The 21,897-nt window shown below is 43.6% G+C and overlaps 1 protein-coding gene and 1 pseudogene across 5 annotated transcripts in view; one reads left to right on the top strand and one right to left on the bottom strand.

Moving 5' to 3' along the window:
• The window catches only part of PRMT7 (protein arginine methyltransferase 7), a 36,279-nt gene that overhangs the window by 5,104 nt on the left and 9,278 nt on the right, over nucleotides 1-21,897 (bottom strand). For 4 of the 5 annotated variants that reach the window (XM_011380544.2, XM_011380545.2, XM_023523537.1 and 1 more), the window contains exons 4-13: nucleotides 18,365-18,514; nucleotides 16,723-16,831; nucleotides 11,942-12,054; nucleotides 8,767-9,008; nucleotides 8,361-8,541; nucleotides 4,946-5,073; nucleotides 4,353-4,488; nucleotides 3,275-3,358; nucleotides 2,841-2,888; nucleotides 2,090-2,179 (exon numbers count right to left, since the gene is read on the bottom strand). In XM_011380544.2, coding sequence (XP_011378846.1) covers nucleotides 2,090-2,179; nucleotides 2,841-2,888; nucleotides 3,275-3,358; nucleotides 4,353-4,488; nucleotides 4,946-5,073; nucleotides 8,361-8,541; nucleotides 8,767-9,008; nucleotides 11,942-12,054; nucleotides 16,723-16,831; nucleotides 18,365-18,514 — 1,281 coding nt within the window. The remainder of the gene's footprint in view (nucleotides 1-2,089; nucleotides 2,180-2,840; nucleotides 2,889-3,274; nucleotides 3,359-4,352; nucleotides 4,489-4,945; nucleotides 5,074-8,360; nucleotides 8,542-8,766; nucleotides 9,009-11,941; nucleotides 12,055-16,722; nucleotides 16,832-18,364; nucleotides 18,515-21,897) is intronic. The other variant, XM_023523538.1, reaches the window with a different exon arrangement.
• Nucleotides 17,827-17,945, top strand: LOC111731728 (annotated as a pseudogene).

Below are 21,897 nucleotides of genomic sequence, written 5' to 3'. Positions count from 1 at the left end.
AGAGTAAAGGACAAGTCACAAGTTTCACAGGTACATGAAAGTAATAGGCCATTCATTCATTCACTCATTCAGTCAACAAACAAGCATGCCAGGTTTGCACCTGCCCAAGGACTAAAAGATGAGAAAGCAACATGGGTCCTGCCCTCAGGACTGTAGTGTGAAGAGAGAGCAGACGACGCTGGAGGCTGTCCTTGTAGAGTGTGAAAAGCTTTAACAGGAGGGGCACGTGGAGAACCCCAGAGGTAAGAGCATCAAGACGGGCTTCCAGGACAGCCCTGTAAATCCCCATTCAAAGCTTATTAAAAAACTTATTCTCAGTGGTCGTCTAACTCTCCCTCATGAGGCACTGAGCACCACAGAAGTGGGGACATTGGCAGAACAGTATTTTCAGACCCAGCAAAGTGCCTGGCTCAGAGTAGATGGTCAGTAAACACGTGCTGAGTAAAAGCACAAACGCGTGAATAGGAGTCCGAAAAGCAAAAGACAAGGGATTCCAGATAGATGGCAGAGGGGTGGGCAGAGGCATAGCACAGGTGGGAGAGCAAGGCCCTCTCAGGGCTCAGCAGACAAGCACATGGGGTAGGACGGTAAACGGTGAGGCCAGAGAGTAAGAGAGGAGCCAGGTCACCCAAAAGCAATTGATGACAGGTTAAACGAACTGAACACTGCCCTACAGGCAAGAGGGGGTCACTAAAAGCTTTAATCAGAGAAGGAATGTGTTTTAGAAAGAGCCCTCTGATGACTGTGAAGTATGAGGACACCAGCTGTAGGTGGAGCAGGGACAAGTGACTTGGTTGAGTACTCCCTGTAGAAGCAGAAAGTGTGCAAAAGGGAGGAGACCAAGACATGGCAGATGCTGAGGAGACAGAGCACCCAGGCTAGACCCAAGCAGACAGGCATCATCAGCATTAGTCTTAACAGCCCAAACTGAAAACAATCCAAATGTCCACCAATAGGTGAATGAACACACAAATTGTGGCATAGTCATATAATGGAACACCAATCGGCAGTAAAAGGGAACAAAATACTGACATGTTCTACAATATGAATGAATCTCAAAAACGTGCCCACTGAAAAAAGCCCGATGCAAAAGACCACACACTGTATTATTCCACTTAAATGAAATCTGCAAAAAAGGCAAATTTATAGACAGAAACCAGATCAGTGATTGCCTGGGGCTGGGTGATGGAAATGTTGTAAAACTAGATTGTATAATAGTTGTACAACTCTATAAATTTACTAAAAAATCGTTAAATTGTACATTTGAAATGGGTTAATTTTATGGTATGTAAATTATATCTCAATAAAGCTGTTAAAAAGAGTTGGCAAGAAAGATGACAGGTTCCAGCTTGAAGGGCCTGTGGGATATGAGAGAAAGATATCCGGTTGGCAGTTGGATGGATGAGATTTGCAGACCCAGCTTTGTTGATCACAGATTTCCATATGGGAAGGAATGTGATCGCTGGAGAGGAAACACAGAGGCAGAGGAGAGGACAGACAAGGAGGATGCGCCAAGAATCATCTCTAGGGAACGATGAAGTAAAGGAAGAGAAACCCATAGAGGACTGAGAAGGAGAAGCCAGAAAAATTAGAGAAAAACCTAGCAAAAGCAGTCTCTTAAAAACCTAAAAAGAAGTGTTAAAGGAAAGAGAGGGTCACTGGGTCATAAGGGTTCAGAGGACCAATGAGATGAAGCCTGCAGGGAGACTGTCTTTAGTAACTAAGAGGTCACTAAGAGGTGGGAGCAGTTTCAGATGCAGCACTGGGGACTGGACCAGCCGCAGCAGAAGAAAGTGAATAGGAAGGTGAAGCGAAGACAGAGTGCTGTGAAAGGGAGAGAGAACACGATGTGCTGGGACTAATCCAGCAGAGTTGTTCTGCCCTCACTTGAAGGAGCAGAGATTAGCCAGTGTTCAGAGTTGTGCAAGTATCTGCTTATCAGGCATCTCTGCAAACGCTCAGCTGTGGCACATTCTTAGCTGGTGCATTCAATAAGGGACCAGCGGTGAGGCCCAGAGAAGCGAGGGGGAGCTAAGGCCATCTCAAGTGCTGGGCCGCCCAGTGCAAACGCAGACCTCTTGCTACTCACCTTTTTACCCTCCAAGTCTGCAGATGTTAATAATTCCGGCCGTTTCTCTATTACCTTAATTTTATCTTCCAAGTGGTTAGCTTTAAAGATCTTAGAGAAAAAACAATAAAAATATTATTTTTTGTCCGGAAAAAAACATCTCAAAGTTGCTTTATCTGTCTGTAGTTTTCTGGACAAATAGGTCTAAAACACCACTTTTATTGGCTTTGTGGAAATTCTCCCCTCCCGGGGCATTCTACACACCAAGAATGAGATCACCAGCAAAATGCTGTAACAGAAGAAGAAGTTTCTCTGGCAGGCATGTCAACGGGACTGAGCAACAGGCTTGCAGTTCTAAAGGAAGTAGGTTATCCTTCAGAGAGGAAATCAAAACCAGTCACCATCACGGCACCAGCCAGTCAGGCCGGCCTGTGAGCAATGACCCCCTGGGCCCAGAAAACAAATCACACATTTGCATGATACAGTTGTATCACCGCAAAAAAGAAATTAGTTTTTTTAGTTTCATGTGAAATGACGAGAAAAGCCTATGCTTCTTCAGCCGAAAAACGGAGTCTAAACATCTGCTTCTGTTCAATGACAGCTCTAGGAGACCAGGCCAGTTCTCAAGGCGGGAGCAACGAGAGCGCTCACTGGCACCTGCTACTTCTTCCAGTTCCCTTGGTACTGACTCTGCTTCAAAGCAGTAAGTCCCAGACTCGGGAAGGCAGGTCCCACAGGACCCCTCATTATTTTAGTAACAATTATCACTTACTTTTTTCATCAGTCTATGAGAAGCTGCTGAACTCTCTACTGTAAATACCTAGAGAGAATACCAAGCTATCAGTTGTAGAAGAGTCATTTAACAGAGAAAATGAAAGATTAAAATGCAACAAGATCATTCCAAGGCAGAGGGCACCGCCTAACCACCTCCACTTGTGCCCACTACCCACTAGGACAGCACCCACACTCTGCACTGAACCTAGCAGCTGGCTCAGATGCTGGAGCTGCAGCTATAGGACAATGTTATAGCCTGACTCCTGCCTGCACATGGAGGCAGTAAACCCCTGGGCCTCTGACCCAGGCACACCGCAAACATGGCAGCTGCACCTGCAAAGAGCTTTAGTGACAAAACTGTACTCAGACCACATGACACCCTAACTTAAGAGCCACCCTCAGGAAGCTGGCAGAAAGGCACACGTCCAGTACCTGCTCCGCGCCGAGATGATAGGCCAGCATGGAGAGCAGACTGCCGTCGCTGACACACAGGCAGACACTGTCTGGCTTCAGCACCTACCAGAAAAGAGCAACTTCACCACAGGTTTTCTTGTGGTGTCAAGACATTCTTGTTGGCAAACTGACAGAAACGCTTCCCTTCTCTTGAGCCCACTAACTCACTCCATGATCACTCAATCTGATCTCCTTACCCTATTCCTGCTGAATCTTCTTGTGCCCACACTAGTTATGCTTACCTCCCAGGCTCAGGCAGCAGCCAGCCCCCGGCCTCTAACATACCCACCTCACTCTCCTCTCCACATCCTGACTCCACTGTCAGGAAAGACCCATCTCAAGCTGTCCTAGAAGGCCCACCAGAAGGACCATCCCACTTGCCATTGGCCACCTCCCAGTCCATGATGACAGGCCCGTTTCCTGCCTGGTCCCAGCACAGACAGCTGTGGGCCTGCTGAGTGACTCACCAAGGGCAGGGATGTGTTTATAGGGCACAGATCCCTGAGAGAAATTTAGGACAGTTGGGGTCCTCCTTCCTCCAAAATGCATGCATAGGTATACATATTTCTGCATATGACTCCAAAGGGTCCAAAAACCTCCCCTTCAAACCCCATGTATGGTCCTCAGGCTGAGACCCCTGCTATTGGCAGCAGGGAGCAAAGGTTTATAGGTAGGAGAGTTACATGACCAGATTTATATTTTAAAAAATTTTAGAAAGAGGGTGGCAGATGAAAGGAAGAATGCGCTGGATCCACTGGGATCACCCACAGGAAATGCTGGTGATCACAAAGGCAAAATTTCCAGCAGGACAAAAGCAGGGGCCAGGGGGAAGCTTCCAGCTGGAAGACTTTACAGGCGAGCAGAAAATGAGGCCCAGAAAGTGCACTAACAGGCTCCCAGGCGCTGTCTGAGCGCCCATCTGGAAGGAGCTGGCTGAAGTCACTCACACAGACCAGCGAGCACCGCAAACAAAAGCAGCAAATCATAAGTGGACAATGAGCTGGGGCCCATGCGACAATCTTCTTGCCCACAAGCACCCAAGGGGCTGAACACTTACTGTCTTCAGGGCCTGGACATATTGATCAGTTCTGTCCTGATCATTGATCTCTCCAAAGCGAGGCCGGTTCCAGAGCAGATGAGCCTGGCAGTCACACACAGGGCGCATTGGGTGGACTCTCCCATTCTTTTCTGGGCTGGGCCAGGAAGTGAACAGACACAGGGTGATGAGTATGACCTGCCTGACACTGGCAAGCATCAAAACATAGCATAGGGACATGCCCCAGTGAAACTGAGGTGGGCTCCAAGGGATACACCTACGGTCTAGGCGCTGGCTCTCGAGTGGGCATTAGAGGTTGGAGGGCACTCCAATTCAAGACTTGCACATATATCTGTTCCAGATGGGGGCCCCGCAACTAGGGCAGCCTCTTCTGAGTACACGCAACAGGCACCAACACAACCAGTAATCAACTTTTGTTCTTATTCTGTTCAGATATAAATGTGCCCACTTGTGCCTCTGTAATTCCCCACTATAGACACATAAATGTCTTTAATGGGGAACTTATAAACTTATAAATGGTTTGTAAATGGGGAATTTATATACATGCACAGAGACCCAGTGCCCCACCCCCCACCACAAGACTCAGGGCACACCTGGTCCTCTGAAGGCTGTACCACACACAGTAGTCATCATGGTGGGCTACCAGGCAGAGGGCTGAGCCCTGGACGACCGGCTCCTCTTGTGGCAGGAAGTACACACACTGCATCCAGTGGTCCCGCCACTGGGATGGGAAACAGAGAATCAGCAGTCACCAAGCTACAACAGGAACAACATTTCCAATACAGAAGCCAAAATCCCAGCCAAAAACCAGTTTTCAGGAAGACCTTAGTGTGGGTTACAGATAGCTACTGTGGCCAAAGAGATAAAGAAGAAAATTCTCAAGTCAGAGAGGCTAATGGCCTGAAAGCTTGCTGGAACACTGCTGGCTTTAGGAAGATACAATGTGGCCAAGGACATGGGTCTTCAAAAGGGGCTCAGGGAAAGGGGACTCCAGCCCCTGTCGCCTGTGCGTGTGTTTTGGGGGGAGAGGAGGGAGGCAGAGATGAAGGGAGAGAGAGAAAAAGCTAATGTGGCAAATGTTAAAAACTGGTAAATTTAAGTAAAGGGCATATCAATGTTGATGTTCACTCATTCTATAAACTTAAAATTTTTCAAAATAAAAAGTTTGGAAAATAGTACAGAAAGGTTTCATTTTATTCTTTTGAATTCATTTTTAAAGAACTAGAATACTCTAAATTATGAAACATGGTTTATTTACAATGATCCAGAGTCAACCTTTAATAAGCTCTGTTGATTGATCCTTTTTGATATTACAAATCTCACATACAGGACTCTAAAAAATACCCAAACAAAAACAAAAAAAAGCTATTTCAAATAAAAATGCATATAAAACAAATAATTACAGAATTATTTATACTAGCAAAAACTAGGACCAGTCTAAATATCCAGCAGTTCAGAAACGTATATGTTAATTCCTTACACATAATACTCAAAGACATTTAAAAATGATGAATATAAAGACTATGGTGCAGCACGGAAAAACCAGAAATTAGCACTGACAAAAACCTATGCACATGGAAACGGCAAAGAAAGGGAGTTCTTTTGGGTGATAGGACGGTGACTTGATTTATTTTTGTTTTATATAATGAGGTTTATTACCCTTAGAATCTTTAAGTCTCTTTTTAAAAAAGAAAGCATTCTCCTAACAAGTGGATGCCTGGCTCAGCTCTGATGAGACGACCGCCTGCACACTCTGCATCACCAGGAACGAAGGAAAACGGCCCCAGTGAGGCTCCAAGAGCACTGCTCAGCACAGGAGCAAATGCAGCGATGCAGTCCCCCTTCTCAGGACCGCGTCCTACGCTACCCCGTCTTGAATTTAACTAGGAGGCAGGTGAATGACATTTCCTGGATCTAACATGTCTATCTGAACATAAAACTAGAAAATGAAAATCTAACCAGATTCGCTCTGGAAAAAATAAACAGTAACAAGGAGGGAAAAACAGGTTCCCTAAAACCTGTTGTTCATTCTCTGTATTATGCAAACTGATCCTCAGACAAGAGAAGCCTTCCTTCCCCCTGACCCTCGGTGCTCCCACAGCACTTGCCTGTCATCGTGTCCTTCCCACACACCAGCCTCCCAGGTCCTAATGCTAAAGAGCTGCTGAGAGAACCCACTGTTCGAGGTGAGGAAGGCTGAACAGATTTCAGATCAAGAGCAGTTTAGTGACGTTATGAGGGAGATTCATGAGCAGCTCTTCGAAAGTCACTGCTGGTAGAGAAGGGACACAAGCCCCACAGTCAGGAGACCTGGGGAGGAGCACCCACCACTGCTGCCTAGACACGAGGTCCTGCTCCCACACTGGGTCAGACCAGTCTCAGTTCGGGCATTATATGGTTACTCAGCACGTCTTACACGGGGATCCGAGGAGAAAATATACATAATCGCACTTTGAAGCTAGGAAAACGAAAAGTATTAAGATTTTGCAGCCCAGTGCCAATCTCAACTCTGTGGAAGAATTCCGACAGCACCCTCCCCCAACGTGCACACATACACTCAGCCTGCAGAGGGCCAAGGCCTCGCAGAGGAAAGTTTGCACCCATGGCGTAAATGCGCACCCACCCACCTGGCCAGGGGACTGGAAGGTAGAATGGAGATGGGAATCCTGCAGCAGCCATGACCCTTTGGCCTAAGCAGTAACTCAGGGAGCTGAGGAGCTGCTAGGGCCTGCCCAAAGTCACGCATGTACATCTAGAACCAATCAAGACAAAACCAGTGCCCAGCAAGTGGTAACAGGACGACAGGACACAGAGGAAGGTGCCCAAGACCTCCCAGGTAGAGAGGGAAGTTCTGAGTCCTCTGCCCTAAAGCACCTTCCTCGCATTTTTTCCAAGTGTGTGTGTGTAGAGGGGTTAACACACGTACGTACATGAGAGCAAATTCAAAAGATATAAAAGGGTCATGGAATGAAAAAAAGTTTCCTTTCTAGAAACAACCATTTTTACCAATTTCTGTGAATTCTTCCCAAGATACCCTTATACACAAAGACCACATATACGCTCATCCACATATATTCTTATTTTTAATAACACCAGTGCTGGCATACCACATACTGTTCTGCACCTATTTCTGCTTCACTTAGTGATATACCCTGGAGACTGCTCCACATCAGTACAGAGAAAGTCGCTTCATTCCCTGAATGTATGATAATGGACTTGCCCAGTCCCCTACTCGTGCCCTCTAGGATGTTCTAGTCTTTTCTATTAAATCAGGGATGTAATGAGCACCCTGGCACACGTGTTATTCTACACATATGCAAATCTATCCAGAGCCTAAATGTCTATAAGTGGCATCGCTTCCCATCATGACAAACTGGGCCTTGCTGAGCTTTACGGATGCTCTCATGATCACTTCCTGCTCAGCCCAACAGCCCTACCAATAGTGTACTGCTCAACTTTTTGAACTTTATTCACTAACAGGTGAAAAATGGTATCTCACTACAGTTTAAGTCTATGTCACTCTGATGAGTGAGGCTGAATGCCTTTTCACATGTTAAGAGCACTCTGTATTTCCTTTTCTGTAGTTCACGTCCTCCACCCAGTGAGCTGGGGAAGGCAGATTTTGACACCACAAAAAATGAGTCTGTACACAGGCTACAGTTCTCTATTCCAAGCTGATCTGAGGCCCACTAGGATTATTCAGGGGGTACAGGGGTTGTGGGACCTAACAGTGGCTGTGCCAGGACATGGGAGAGCCAGCACACTGAAACTTCCCTGTGGTTCACTGTGTCCACTGACGCTGACCATGGAAAGGTCTATCTTCTATCTTACCACGGCCGGCCTTGCTTTTTTTCTTTTTTAAACTCTTCTTTGACATTGATTCTGACATAGTCTCTTCCAACTCTAAATTCTTGAGATTCTAAGGTTCAACATGCTACTTTCCCACGACAAAAAGTGAATGACAGTTTTCTGATTTACATGAAAACGTTCTCAGCTCCCACCTCTTACCTGGAGCACCTGTGGGTCTGCGTGTGCCCAGAAGGGGGCCATGGTGCATCTGATCTTCCCTTCAGGGTCCATTTCAATGTCCCACCAGGAGAGAACCACCTGAGCTCGGCCGGAAGCCAGAAGTTCAAACTGCCTGCTATGGCAGGCTGATGAGCTACTGACTTGCTTGCTGAAGTCCACACTGCGGAATAATATTCAGGAACTTAAGCACATTTGAAGCTCACACACTTCATTTCTAAGCTTTTAGGGTGACCTCACCAACAATGAGACTTGTATGCAATGGACTTCTACCTTCAGAGGCAGGTGACATCAGCTAGGCTCTTTTCCACTCAAAAAGAACTTCCAAAGACCCCAACTCTACTAAACGTCTCAAAGAACCATTATCACCCAGGTTACTCCGTGGTACCTGAACATGGGCAGCACGTCGCTGAGGACAGTGAAGTCAGTGGGTGACACCTGGTTCAGCTGAATGTCATAGACAGAGGGTGCGCCAGGGCACCTCTCCATTTCTGGCGGGGGAACGATGACCCGCTCTCCATGTCTGGTCCGAACATGAATGGGAAACAGCTTGTTCCATGACCACATCCTTCTGGACTCCACCAGCTGAGCATAGACGTTTGCTCGGTGAGGCACTGCCTCGCAATTTTCCTAAGTTTATATTAAAAATCAATCAACCAACCAACCAACCAACCAACCAACCACCCACCCAATCAGGTACATTAACCCAATTGATCAAAAGAGGTTTATTCCTTAATATTAGGCCAGTTTAACATCTAACACCTTACCGCTATTAGTATACTTAACTGTTTTTGGCCTAAAAGCCCTTGGGGAAAAGAAAAGGAACTAGATTTGAAAAATACACGTTATGCCTAAAATGATTTATGTCAGATAAGTTCCTTGCTACCTGACACTATTAAATACTACAAAAATAAACCTTAATTGTCATCATGTGGATTAACTCCCACGTCGACCTTGAAGAAAGAGTCCAAGTCTTCCTGCTAAACACTAATTCTGGCACTGGGCTCACTGCTTCCCTTCAGTGCAGTTCTTGCCCAGACACCAGAAGCTCCTCATTGCACAGCTCAAAGGACAAGTGTCCATCCTCAACTGACCTGACCTCCTGACCTCACCAGGAACCGCTGACCACTCTCTTCCCTTGGCTTTGGCTGCAGTCCTTTGTCCAGTTTTCCTCCTACCTCATTCATTCATCAACACCCTCTACAGACCAGGCACCAGGGGCCCAGCTGTGAAGAGGACACTCACAGCTACCACCATACAGAAATGACAGGCACAGGGCTTCTCTACCTCAGCACGAGTGACCTCTTGAGCCAGAAGATCCTTCATTGTGAGGGCTGTTCTGTGCATTGCAGAATGTTTAGCAATATCCCTGGTCTCTACTCACAAGATGACTGTAGCACCGTACTTAGTTGTGACACCAAAAATGTCTCCAGACACAGCTCTGGATGAGAAGCACTGCTCTAGGTGGATTCTCACTCCCCCTGTCTATCCCTCAGAGAAGGCTCCGCAGAGACCTGGTCTGGACCACGTTCTTTCTCCCTCCACATATGAGAGTGACCCCAACCACTCCGTCTTCATTTACCAAATACCATGTATCCAAAGGCTTCTTGGTCCTCTCTCTCTGGCTGACCCTCAGACAACTCAAACTCTCTGTCTAAACTAGACAAATCACCTTTACCCTGCCCCACCTTCCGGGCCCATTTCTCGAGTGTTACCTTGGGCCCGCCTCAGCCGAGTGCCCGAATGACTCCAACCACCTTCTGACCAGTCCTGCTTCCCGACTGCTCCCCACATGCCTGCCTACATAAATCAATCCCCCGCTTGATCAAAACCTTTCTGTGGTACCGCCTTGCATTATGCAGCATGGCAACCTTTCTCAGCCTCGCGTTGCCCAACGATCTAGTCTTATCTCTAATGCCAGCTCTGGCACTGCCCACAAACTGAACAACTTGCAGGGTCTGGGAGCCACTGCACTGATTCACCTTTATGTTTTTGTGCATGTAGATCTCCTCCACCACGAATACTCACGCTTGGCGGGCCGACACCTGATCACTCTTCAAGACTGACTCAGCTCGAACTTAGTCAGCGGAATCTCACCCCACTGACCACCACCAGGGCATACCTCAAACTCTACTGTGATGACCTGCTCACCTACCTGCCTCTCCAAGAGCTCACTTTCACATTCTTGGTACCCAAAAAAGGCAAAATGAAGGCGCTCAATAAATGTGTCTTCTGAGATCAATCCCTGGGTCAATGCCACATGGAATATCAGACACACTAGCAACCCAGTTCCATGACCTCCAGAGGGACAGGGCAATGGAAGCCTTTGTGTGCCAGCCCTAACTCCTTCAGTTAGGAATTAGGAATTAGGGTGGGCAGATGGGGACAGTGACTGGAGTGAACTATGCATACCTGGCTGCTACAGGCCAGCTGGGAGAGGAAACAGGACAGCTGTCTGCCCATTTTTTAATAAGATGAATTAGAGAAAGACAAACTGGGCAACGTAATTCTAAATACCTTGTTCTCTGTTTCAGGGATACATCTAGTTGGTGGTTTTAATGTGAAGAAATAGAAATTCTTACTAATGAAGTTACTAGAAAAAAATTTTACACTTTGGAAAAGATGAGAGTCTCACAAAGTGCATTGATCTGCAGAACAATTACATCATGTGCAGATTGTGTAAGTAGCATGGACTCTGGCCCCAACTACCCTGAAAGGAGCCCCCTTCCTCACTGTGAGGGCACCAAGAACCCCTAAAGAGGGTCCCTGGCCGGGACATTTGCAGGCTCACCTGGATGGTTCCCATAGGGCAGGTGCCGGCAGAAAAAGCAGACACTCATACCTCCCACCTGGCTTTGTCTCTGAGTTTCCACCTTCAGTTTATGTCCATACAAAAGCAAGACCAACATTTCCAAGATAATATTTTTAGCATGTCTCTCTTCTCCAAGAAAGTGACAAAGAGTGCCACCATCCCAACTCCTTTACTTAGAATGGTCTGGCCTTCAAGGCCTTCCACTCTCTTCCCCACTCTCTGCCATTAGCTCACAAGCTCCCCAGGCTGATATTCTCAGTGACCTACCAAGCAAGTCCTCTACCTGGGATACCTTTCCCTCTCCTCAGTGCCTTTCCAAATTCCACCCTCATCTTCTTCCTGATCCCTGACCTCTTCTATCAGTCTTAAATCAAATGTCTGTGGTGCTCCTGTCTGCTTCTCCATTTGGCCCAACCAGTCCTCACCATCACTGACGAGCGTGGGTGAGAAGCAATTAGGATGTCTTATACTTCTTCTTGGGCTCTAGAATACCTTACGCATAGGTGACACTCAAAGAATCTTTGCTGAATTGAATTGAAATAGTTTCTTGCCTTTTAACTCTAACCTACCAAGAAAGTCATAGGAGTCATAATTAAGGAGAACCAGAATCCTGCAGGAATCGAGGGGTGGCCAAGGGTACACAGAGGGGTACTAAAGGCTCGGGCTGTGAAGAGCACGGTGCATCAGCGAGGGCTATGTGCGCTAGCTGAGATCACAGCAAGACGCCTGAGAAAGGTCCTCGGTCCCCTACCTGCACGAGATGCCTGTGTGCGTGCTCATAGGAGGGCAGCGCTCCCTCCCCAATCAGTTCCGTGTCAAACAGCTCTGTGATCAGGATGTTGGCACGGCATGGCATGTCACCATCTGAGAAACACAAGGAAACAAGAGTCAGAAGCAACCTATGGACTAGAAAAAATATTTACAGCAAATACGTGCAAAACAAAAGGTTAAGAAATCATTAAATTGAAAGCACATACATGTGCTGAAGTATTTAGAATGTCTGCAACTGACTTTACAATGGTTTAGCAAAAAAATCCATATTTACACACACACACACACACACACACACACACACACACGTGCTAACGACTGGTTAAGCCTTGGTTAAGAGAAAATGGGTGCTCACTGTACTACTCTTTGAACTTTTCTGTAGACAAATTAATGAACTATTAATTATTAAATTAACAAAAATCATTTAAAAAAGCAAAAACTGAATGCTGATACTTCAAATATTTCTAGGCTGCAGAGAGGGAGAGAAAACCAAAGCAACAATGAGAGGCTAATTGATTCCACTGATACTCTGGGTTCAGAATCACCAGTTCCTTACACTATATCCTACTGAATTAAGTTTGTTTCTTACTACCAAACAATCCCCCAGGTAACAGTTGTTTTGGGATAGTAGAGTTATGGAGGGTCTTTCTGTTAACTCCCTTTTCTAAATCTCTGTAATGTAATGTTACTTCTACAGTTATAATTTTTAATGAGCCAAGAGACAAAACAGACTTTGGAAGTGGTCATTCATCATGAAGAATTAACTAAACACTCATTATGGCTCATGAATTATAATTTGACAAGGCCCACTCATCTTCCCTACAGAGAAGACAAGTCTCATGGACGATGCAAGAAAAAAACAAGCATTAAAGTGTTTCAGAAAAGGGTACAGCAGGGAGCCTGAATCTTGAGTCATAGAGACCTGGGCTTTGATCCCGCTTTCTAGCCTTGAACCCTCAATGCTGACCATCAGTCACCTCATCTGTAAAATGGAGGGTAACAAGACCTGCTCCACATGATGGTAGTTACGATGGCAAAGGTAAAAACTGTTTACTTCTGTGAAGTACACTTGTGCTCAACGGCTGTATGATGTGAAAGGAGGCTGAGAAGAAACTTCTGTCTTCTGGCACAGAGAACACCCTTCTGAGTCATCCTGCCCATCCTCTCTGATATCACGTCAAACATCCACTGAAATACACTGTCCCAAACTGAGCCAACCACACCATACCGCGGTGTACCTGCTTCTCCCTCTGACGTTTCCACCTCACACAGTTCAGAAACCTGGGCATCATTTACTAGCTCCAGAAGAGCAGGGACCCTGACTGGCCTGTTCACCATTGTACCCCAGTACCTAGAACATTGCCTAGCAACCAATAATAGTCTGCAAACATTAGCTAAATTCTTGATTCCTCCCTCTCTGCCACCTTATAGCCAATCAATCAACGAGCCCTGCTAATTCTAGCTCCTGAATAATTTTTAAGCCAATTATGTAACTTAAAATGATTTGTCCGAATTTGTTTCAAATAAAGCTTTATGATCCAGTGAATTGCAACAAATAATCTTGAGAGCCTGGTATCTAGCATGTGAGTGACAATGTAGAAGGGTACAGAGTGTGCGGCAAGTGCCTGATGAGGGGCGGTTACCCCAGGTGCCTCATAAGTCTTCATCACATGACTGAATGGATGAATGAATGCTGCCGCCTGAGTCAGCTGCTATACATGCCTCAGTATGTAATCCATCCATCTCTGGGAAACAGGCAACAGGCTATTTTTAAAAAGGGCTAAGAACAGAACCTTGGATAACATGTATTTGGGAGAGAAAGCAAGCTACAAAAGAGAACCAAGGTTGGGAGATGTCACTGAGGCCTGGGAAGAGTTTCCAGAAAGAATGAATGGCAGAAGTACCCAAGCTGCAGTGTTTGAGAGGAAAAGCAGAAGGAAGATCATCAGCCTTGGCAATGAGAAAGCCACCTGTCAAGCTGGGGGAGTGGAAACAAAGTCTCACAAGGGGTTAAGGACTAAGCAAAGTTGGCAATTTACTCACTAAACAAATATTACTGAATCCTTTCGTGCCAGGCATGTGAAGTATGGAATGGAATAATTAATAAGACGACACAGTCCATGACGTCAAGATGCTTCAGCTATGTGGGGATGTAGACATTAAATACATCATTACATAATAGCTGCTACAAAGGAAAAATATTAAGAAAGCATATGAGGGGCCTGGCCTAATGCAGGTTGTGTGTGAACAACACACAGCCTGTAGAGGGGCACAGAGTCACAGAGAGCATGACATTGCAAAAGCTGCTCTGTGGATCAGTCTCTGTGCTGCGAAGACAGAAAAACTTTAAAAAATAAATAATCTCCACCTCTGGCCAAAATGGAATAACCAGGATCAGACTTATCCACCCACTATAATCAACCAGAAAACCAGACAAAACATATGAAACAAGTGTTTTCAGATACTGAAAAAGAGGAAGCACAGTTTGTTCCCAAGAAGGGAAACAAAGTGACCCCTACTATCACTTGGCTTTTATCCAGCAGGAACTTTCCAGACAACAGTACAAGAAAAGAGAAATCAAGCAGAGCACAGCAATCTGGCTGAGTTCAGGAGACCGTAACTGAAGTTTAGGGAAGTAGAGGCAATGGGACTTGTAGGGGAGAGAACCAGAGAGAAAGTTACACAGGAAAGGGGCTTCAGAAATCTGCACAGGGCTCCCCTTACGTCTCTTGTTGAATATATTCACATGTACATAGGGTAAGACTCTAGAAGGCCAGGCAAAGGTTGACCATGTAGCTACAAGCTGAACAATCTCCAGAGCTCACATATGACTGGGTAACATTCTAGCTCTGATCACCCAGCACACGCACTCAGCAGAGACCCCAGAAAGGTCACATCCTACCAGTATGGTTGAAGTAGTCTTAGACCAGGGTCCCACCCTTCACCCTGGGACGTTTGGCAATGTCTGGAGACATTTTTGGTTGGCACAAATAGTGAGGGAGAGGGAGGTGCTACCAGCTTCTACTGGTTAGAGGCCAGGGGTAAGCATCCTACAATGCACAGGATAACTACCCCTGGCACCCAACAAAAAATTACCAGGCCCAAAAGGTCAGCAGTGCTGCTGCTGAGAAACCCTAACTTAAAGCTATTCTAACCGGCTTCAACAAAGCTTAGAAACAAGCCTTAGAAGGATCTAATTGTTTTGCAAGTAACCCATGCCCAGCAAAGCTTTTAAAAGAAGACGATAAAACCCAGCACTCAGCGGTGTAAAATTCCCAATACACATAGTACTAATAAAAATTACCAGACATGCCAAGAAGGAAAATGTAACCACAACTAAGATTAAAAATTCATCAATATGACAAACCCCAAAAAGACAAAGATGATAGAAATAGAAGCTAAGGATGGTAAAACAGCTAATGTAAATATGTTAAATATTTAAAAAAAAAACACATAAGCACGATGAGGAGAAAAATGGAAGTTATAAAAAGAATCAAATGGAACTTTAGAGATGAAAAATACAATACCAGAAATGAAAAGTTCACCAGATGTGCTTAACAGCAGATTAGACACTGGAAAAGAAAAGATCAGTGAACCTAAAGACCCATATGAGAAACTATTAGTCTCCATCAATAGGTGAAAGGATAAACAAACTGTTATGTCCACACACAGAGTGCTGCTCAGTGACAGAAGAGAAGGAACTCTTGATACACAGAACACGGATGAATCTCAAAAGCAACATACTATGAAAAAGAAAGCAGGCACAAAGAGGACACATTGTACGATTCCACTTACTCAAAATTTTAGAAAAGGCAGAGCTAATCTATATTGAAACAAGCAGTTTCAGTGGCTGTCTAGGCCCAGGGCTATGGGAGGAACTGATGTAAATGATCATGAAGAATTTCTTTGGGCATGATGGAGATATTTTATTATCTTGATTGTGGTGCTGTTTCCAAGTGTGTTTAAATTTGTCAAAATTCATCGAATTATACACTTAAAATGGATGTATTCATTTTAGGTAACCTATACGTCCAATAATGTTGATTAAAAATAGAATAAGGATTTGTGTATTCTTTTGTATGTGTTTTAAAAAATAAAGGGGACACGAATCCCTTCTTTTGCATATGTTTCAGATTCTCCATTAAAAAATTTTTTTAATGGGAGAAAAAGGTTGACTTTAGGCAGATACTCCATTCTAAAACACTACCTTTTTAAAAAGTTGGGGTGATATCCATAACCTCACTCCAGAAGCTTATTTTACAAATCTTTACACTGTGCTCTACAGGTATCAGTGGCATGTGAAATTTTAGAACTCTTAGACTATAAAAAACATTCTGGAAACCCAGAGAGATTGTGCTATACAAGCAAATTTCTCACGTTGGATGCTGAAGCACAATGTCAGATCTAAGCAAAACTCTTGCTGCTATCTACTTAGTTTCACTTCTGTCTGATAAAATTCGAAACTCAGAGTGCTGAACCACACAAGAATTCCAACTTATTCAAGCGAAAGGTTTCATTTGCATCACAGCTATTTCTCTTATTAGCTCTGGTTTACTAATTGCTGATTTGTTTTAGCTAGTAGAAAAACAAACTAGCAGAGAAGCAAAGTGCTTATTTTCAGACCACCAGAACCACCACATGGAGAGGCCCCATATCTCTGCAATTACCTGGAAACACCTATTCTAGGTAACTTGAATAAGCTTTTTCTTCTCTTTTACAAAAAGCAAGAAAAGCTTCCAACACTAGATGTGTTCATCTTACCTGGCCCTATGGTCACTTCTGTGGAATGCTTGTTGATAACCTTAATCTTATCACTGAAGCCATTTTTCTCTACAATCTTCACAGCAGCATCAGCCATGGGCTTGAAAACCTAGAAATTAGAGCCAAAAACCAAGAAAAATGAGCAATCAATTTAATAACATCCTAACACCCAAGGTCAGCAAGATGTTCCTTGATTCTGGTCTTAAGATCTGAAGTAAAAGAAGCCTCCACTCCAGAAATTCCTTCTGAATATAAAAAATGTGCTTTTGTTACCATTCGCAACAGAGACAAATATTTCTTTCGGCTGATTTAATCTAAATAAGACTTCATTCTGTAACAATACTTTATTCTCCAAATGTGTATCATGAAAATGCACAGGAACGAGATTCCTCTGAGTTTAACTTGCAGCTAGAAGTTCCCATTACATGCCAGGCACAGGGGGGACGCAGGGGGTGCCGAGAAGGTTGCATTATCTAGTAAGGGCAGCAGATGTCAGTGCCACGCTAAAAGGAACCAAAGAGAGAACTTGCCTCACAAAACCATAATCTGTGACTTGGGACAAGATGCATCCAATACTCTTTAGATAAAAGTGAGACTGTTACTGTGTTAGACCTAAGTGTAAGCAGGTCACCTTTCTGCTCAAAACTGTCCCCAGTCTCCACTGCTGGCAGAAGATCGCCTATATTTTCTTATGGTATTTGAGGCCCTTCATGATACAGACCACCTTGCTTCTCCCCACCACCAGCTCTTTCCCCAATCTCCATCTGCCCCCCGCAACTGATGTTCCAGCCACACTCACTGTTCCAAGGCAAACCTGAGCCTTCCCTGCCCTAGTTCCACTTGCCAAAGCAAACTGAACTTTCCAGGGCAGCACAAACCTTTGGAAGAATATAAACCAAAATTTTAACAATGGTTAACTTTGAGGTAGCACACTATTTTATTTTATATTTACCAAATTTTCTATAGATATGTATTATATATACATTATCAGGAAAAAAAACATGTTTAATGTTTTATTACAGGAAAGAAATAGCAGATTGCCAAATTATTGAAAAGGTAATAAGATAGCTGGCTCAGCAGAGACATTTAATATAGTGGCTCTCTGTCTACGGCCATGCCACCCTGAACATGCCCGATTCTGTCTGATCTTGGAAGCTAAGCAGGGTCGGGCCTGGTTAGTACTTGGATGGGAGACCACCTAGGAAGACCGGGTGCTGTAGGAATAAGTAAAGTAAGTAGGTAAAGTAAGTAAGTAAGTAAAGTAAGTAAGTAAATAAATAAAAATATAGTAGTGGCTCTCAACCTTGGTGCACATTCAAAAATCCCAATCCCCAGGCCACATCCCAGAATAATTAAATCAAAATTGGGGGGGGGGGCAGCAGACATTAGTATTTTTTAAAGCTCCTCAGTGATCCTGACATGTAAACAAGGCTGAGAATCACTGTTTTCAGAGGAGAAAACATGCACCTAGAGGAAGAAATTGTGTCTGATTCAGCTCTACATCCTCAGAACTTGGCGCTGTGCTTGGCACGGAGTGAGCGCTCTGTGAATGCTCACTGAACAAATGAATGGGCAAAGTGCAAGGAGCATAAGGGACTTCCCACACAAGCAGCAGGACACACGACTAAGGAGCATGGCTCACCTCAATGGCATAGCAGAAGTCAGCGCCTGCTGTGACCGCCATCATCGACAAGAGTCCCGTGCCGGTACCAATGTCAAGAACCAAGGCTTTCTGTCCTCTTTCCTTCACCCTGCTCACAGCAGCCCGGATACCCTGGTAGTATTTTACATTCTAAGAGAAAGAGAGAAATAGCTGTAACTTTATAACAGTTATTATAAATAAATAGAAAAGTACTTTGTGAAGTCCTAGAGTCACCGTTGGCAAAAGCTGTGTCAGTCATGACCCTGTGGCCTTTCTAGCCCCGCGAGGAATAGCACTGACTAGTGGAGTCAGCCAGGCCTTGCAAGACCCCAAGAGCCTGGGTCAGCCTCTCACCCTTTATGAAGCAGCTGTCTTCCCCCCACATCCACTCTTCCATACTCTGCTTAGTGATGCTGGGGCTGGGGCTCTGGAAACACCTTCTTTTTCCAGCTGTTAGGTATGGAAACAGGGGAAACTACAAGGTGACTGGAAGGTAGGAGAAGGGAGAAAGCTTGTTCCTTCCCGTATGGCTGCTGCTCTCATCGGTGTCTTCCCAGGAGCAGCAGCTGGTTCCAGAAGGCAGATCCTGCCAGGACTCCCCTAAACAGCCTCTCTTCCGGATTCTCTGAGGTAGGAGCAGCACTCAGCACTCCGAGATCCCTCTCAGAGACTGGAGCACCAGCACCACAGGGCCTCTTCTCCATGCTTCTAGGTTCTAAAAACCCCAAGCTTCTCCCTTTGCTTCCCCAGCCCTAGGCAAGGTAACTGCTTCCTGCTTTTACAACCACTGGTTTACCTCAGTGCTCTCATCTGTTTCCCAGTCCTCCCACACCCGCATAACAAATTTCCTCTGTTGAAATATGTAATTTGGCTGTTGGTTTCCTTACTGGACTCTAATTCATACAGCTTCCATGTCTAAAATACATTTTCCCCCTCAGGAAATGACTTCTTTGCATCGTGAAGGTTTTTAGTTCATGTCTTTAGTAACTTCCCAGAAAAATTTTCCATCTCTAAGAGTTTGACTGAATAAGTACCCTGATCATGGGAAAATATTTGTAAATCCTTTTAAATGTGCTGATGATCTGGCAAGTTAGTAAGGAATATTAAAAAGTCAAACAATTGAAGTGGATCCACCCCTGGTGAGCCTTTAGATGACAATAATACCAGCTGACACCTTGAGCACAGCCTGCAAGAGACCCAGAGCCAAGGCACCCAGCTAAGCGAAGCCCAGATTTCTCACCCACAGAATTTGTGAGATAATAAATGCTTTAAGCCATTAAACTTTGAGATAATTTGTTATCCAGCAACAGATAACTAATACAGGACTGGCATCAAAAGGACCATATTCTCTGACCACCGTACAATCAAGTTAGAAATCTCAATAACAAAAATATAAAGAAAAAAAGATTTTGAACATTAAGAAATTCTAAATTTACAGGTATAAGACAAAATAAAAAAAAAAGAATTAGAAACTATCTAAACTGAATAATAAAAAAATTACATATCAAAACTCATGGGATAGCTAAAACAATATTTGGAGAGAAATGTATTAAAAAAGACAAAAAATGAAGCATCCACCTCAAAAATTAGAAAAAGGACTACCAATATAAACCTCAAATAAGTAGACGAATAAAAATAAAGAACAAATATTAAGCAACTAGGAAACAAACATAGAGATCAACGAGGATAAAAGTTCATTATTTCAAAAGACTAATAAAAAAAGGTAGAGGAAGAGAAATAAGTACAAGTAACCAAAAAGTGAGAATGAAAGGAAGGGCGGTGATGGGGGCTGTGATAATGTGCATACCACAGGTATTAAAGAGATTAAAGGATATCATGAACAACTTTTAGCAAATACATCTTTTAAAAAATTAGATGAAGTAGACAACATTTTATAGAGATTCTACCCAACACACTAGAATAAGAAGAAATGGAATAAGATCTAGAAAAAAAATAAAGTCATTTTTCACAAATGAGATGAATGCAAAACAACAGCAACAACAATCCAAATACCTACAGGTAATTATTAGAATTAAGAGAACTTAAAAAGGTTACAGGATTCTAAATCAATAAATAAAAATCAACTGAAATTTTATAAATCAGCAACAGCCTTTAAAATCTTGCAAAAGGAAGGATTTCTTAAACAAGAGACAAAAAGCACCAACTGATAAAGGAAATATGAAACAAATTTGACATGAACTTAAGAATTCATGTTTATCAGATTAAAAAAACCTACGAACTAAGAAAAGACATCTGCAATACATACAACTGACAAGATTTGTACCCAGAATATATAAAGAACTCCTATAAATTACTAAATCATAAAAGAGAAAACATGAATAGCCAGTAAACAAATGAAAAGAGCTCATGTTCAGTAGTATTCAGGGGAATGCAAGTCAAAACTATAACAAGAGATTAGTTCAAACCTACCAGATTGTCAAAAATGTTAAAAACTGGTTAATACCAAATACTGGTAAGGATGTAGATCAATAAGAACTATCGTAAACACGCAGTGAAAGTATAAACTGACATGATCCCTTTGGATAAGAATTTGACATTACGTAGCAGAGCTGAACACACCCAAATGCCCAGCAATTCCATTCCCAAGAGTGTACAACCTACAGAAAAGTGTACCAGAGTATACAATGTTCCAGCAGCACTATTTAAAAGAGCAAGAAGCTGGAAACAGAAGAATGGGTAAATAATGACACAGTCACACAATGGAATCCATACAGCAGTGAAAATGAATGTACAGCTACGTGCAAAATGAATGAATCTCAAAAACAAGGCTGAGCAAAAAGACAAGTCACAAAGAATAAACACAGTATAGCTCCATTATTTAAAGTTCAAAAACAGGCAAAATAAAGAATTTATTTTTTAAGAATACAAAGTAGGAGATAAAACTATAAAGAAAAGCAAGGGAATGACTGATACAGAATTCAAGACAGTAGAAACTTCTGGGCCAGAGCCAGGAACACAATCAAGGAGTAGACAGGGGAACTGTGACAGTAACGTTCTATTTCCTAAAGCTGAGTGGTGAGTCTATGAGCATTTATTTTATTCTTCTTCTTTAAATTGTGCATATGTATTTTATACTCTTTTGAATTATATATTTTTGAAGTTTTTGAAAGATTAAAAGTTTTTTAAATAAGTATGGTACCAGACCTCAAAATAGTATCACTGAACTCTACAAGAAAATGAAATGATTATGTCAAGATTCTGAAGTGATTTCCAAAATAGAAACCATATTCGGCCTAAGTCTTTAGTGTAAGGGTAGAAAAAATAAGATTTTAGATATGTCAAGTCTCAAAAACCTTACCTCCCAATGTACCCTCTCACAAGAAACTGAGGAAAGATGTGCTTCACCAAAAAGACTTAACCGCACAGGAAGACATGGGATCTAGGAAATGGAAGGCCCCATAGAAAAAGAGAAGTGAAGAAAATCTGCAGCAGGACAATAAAAAATGCCAGGCTGACAGATACACGGCAGGTCTAGAAAAGCACTGGGTCCAGACTGGAGCAGGTCAAAATGA

This window comes from Pteropus vampyrus, unplaced genomic scaffold (assembly GCF_000151845.1).
Source record: "Pteropus vampyrus isolate Shadow unplaced genomic scaffold, Pvam_2.0 Scaffold394, whole genome shotgun sequence".
NCBI classification, from domain to species: domain Eukaryota; kingdom Metazoa; phylum Chordata; class Mammalia; order Chiroptera; family Pteropodidae; genus Pteropus; species Pteropus vampyrus.
Note: the sequence above shows the minus strand (reverse complement) of the source record. Positions and strands in the feature narration are given on the sequence as shown.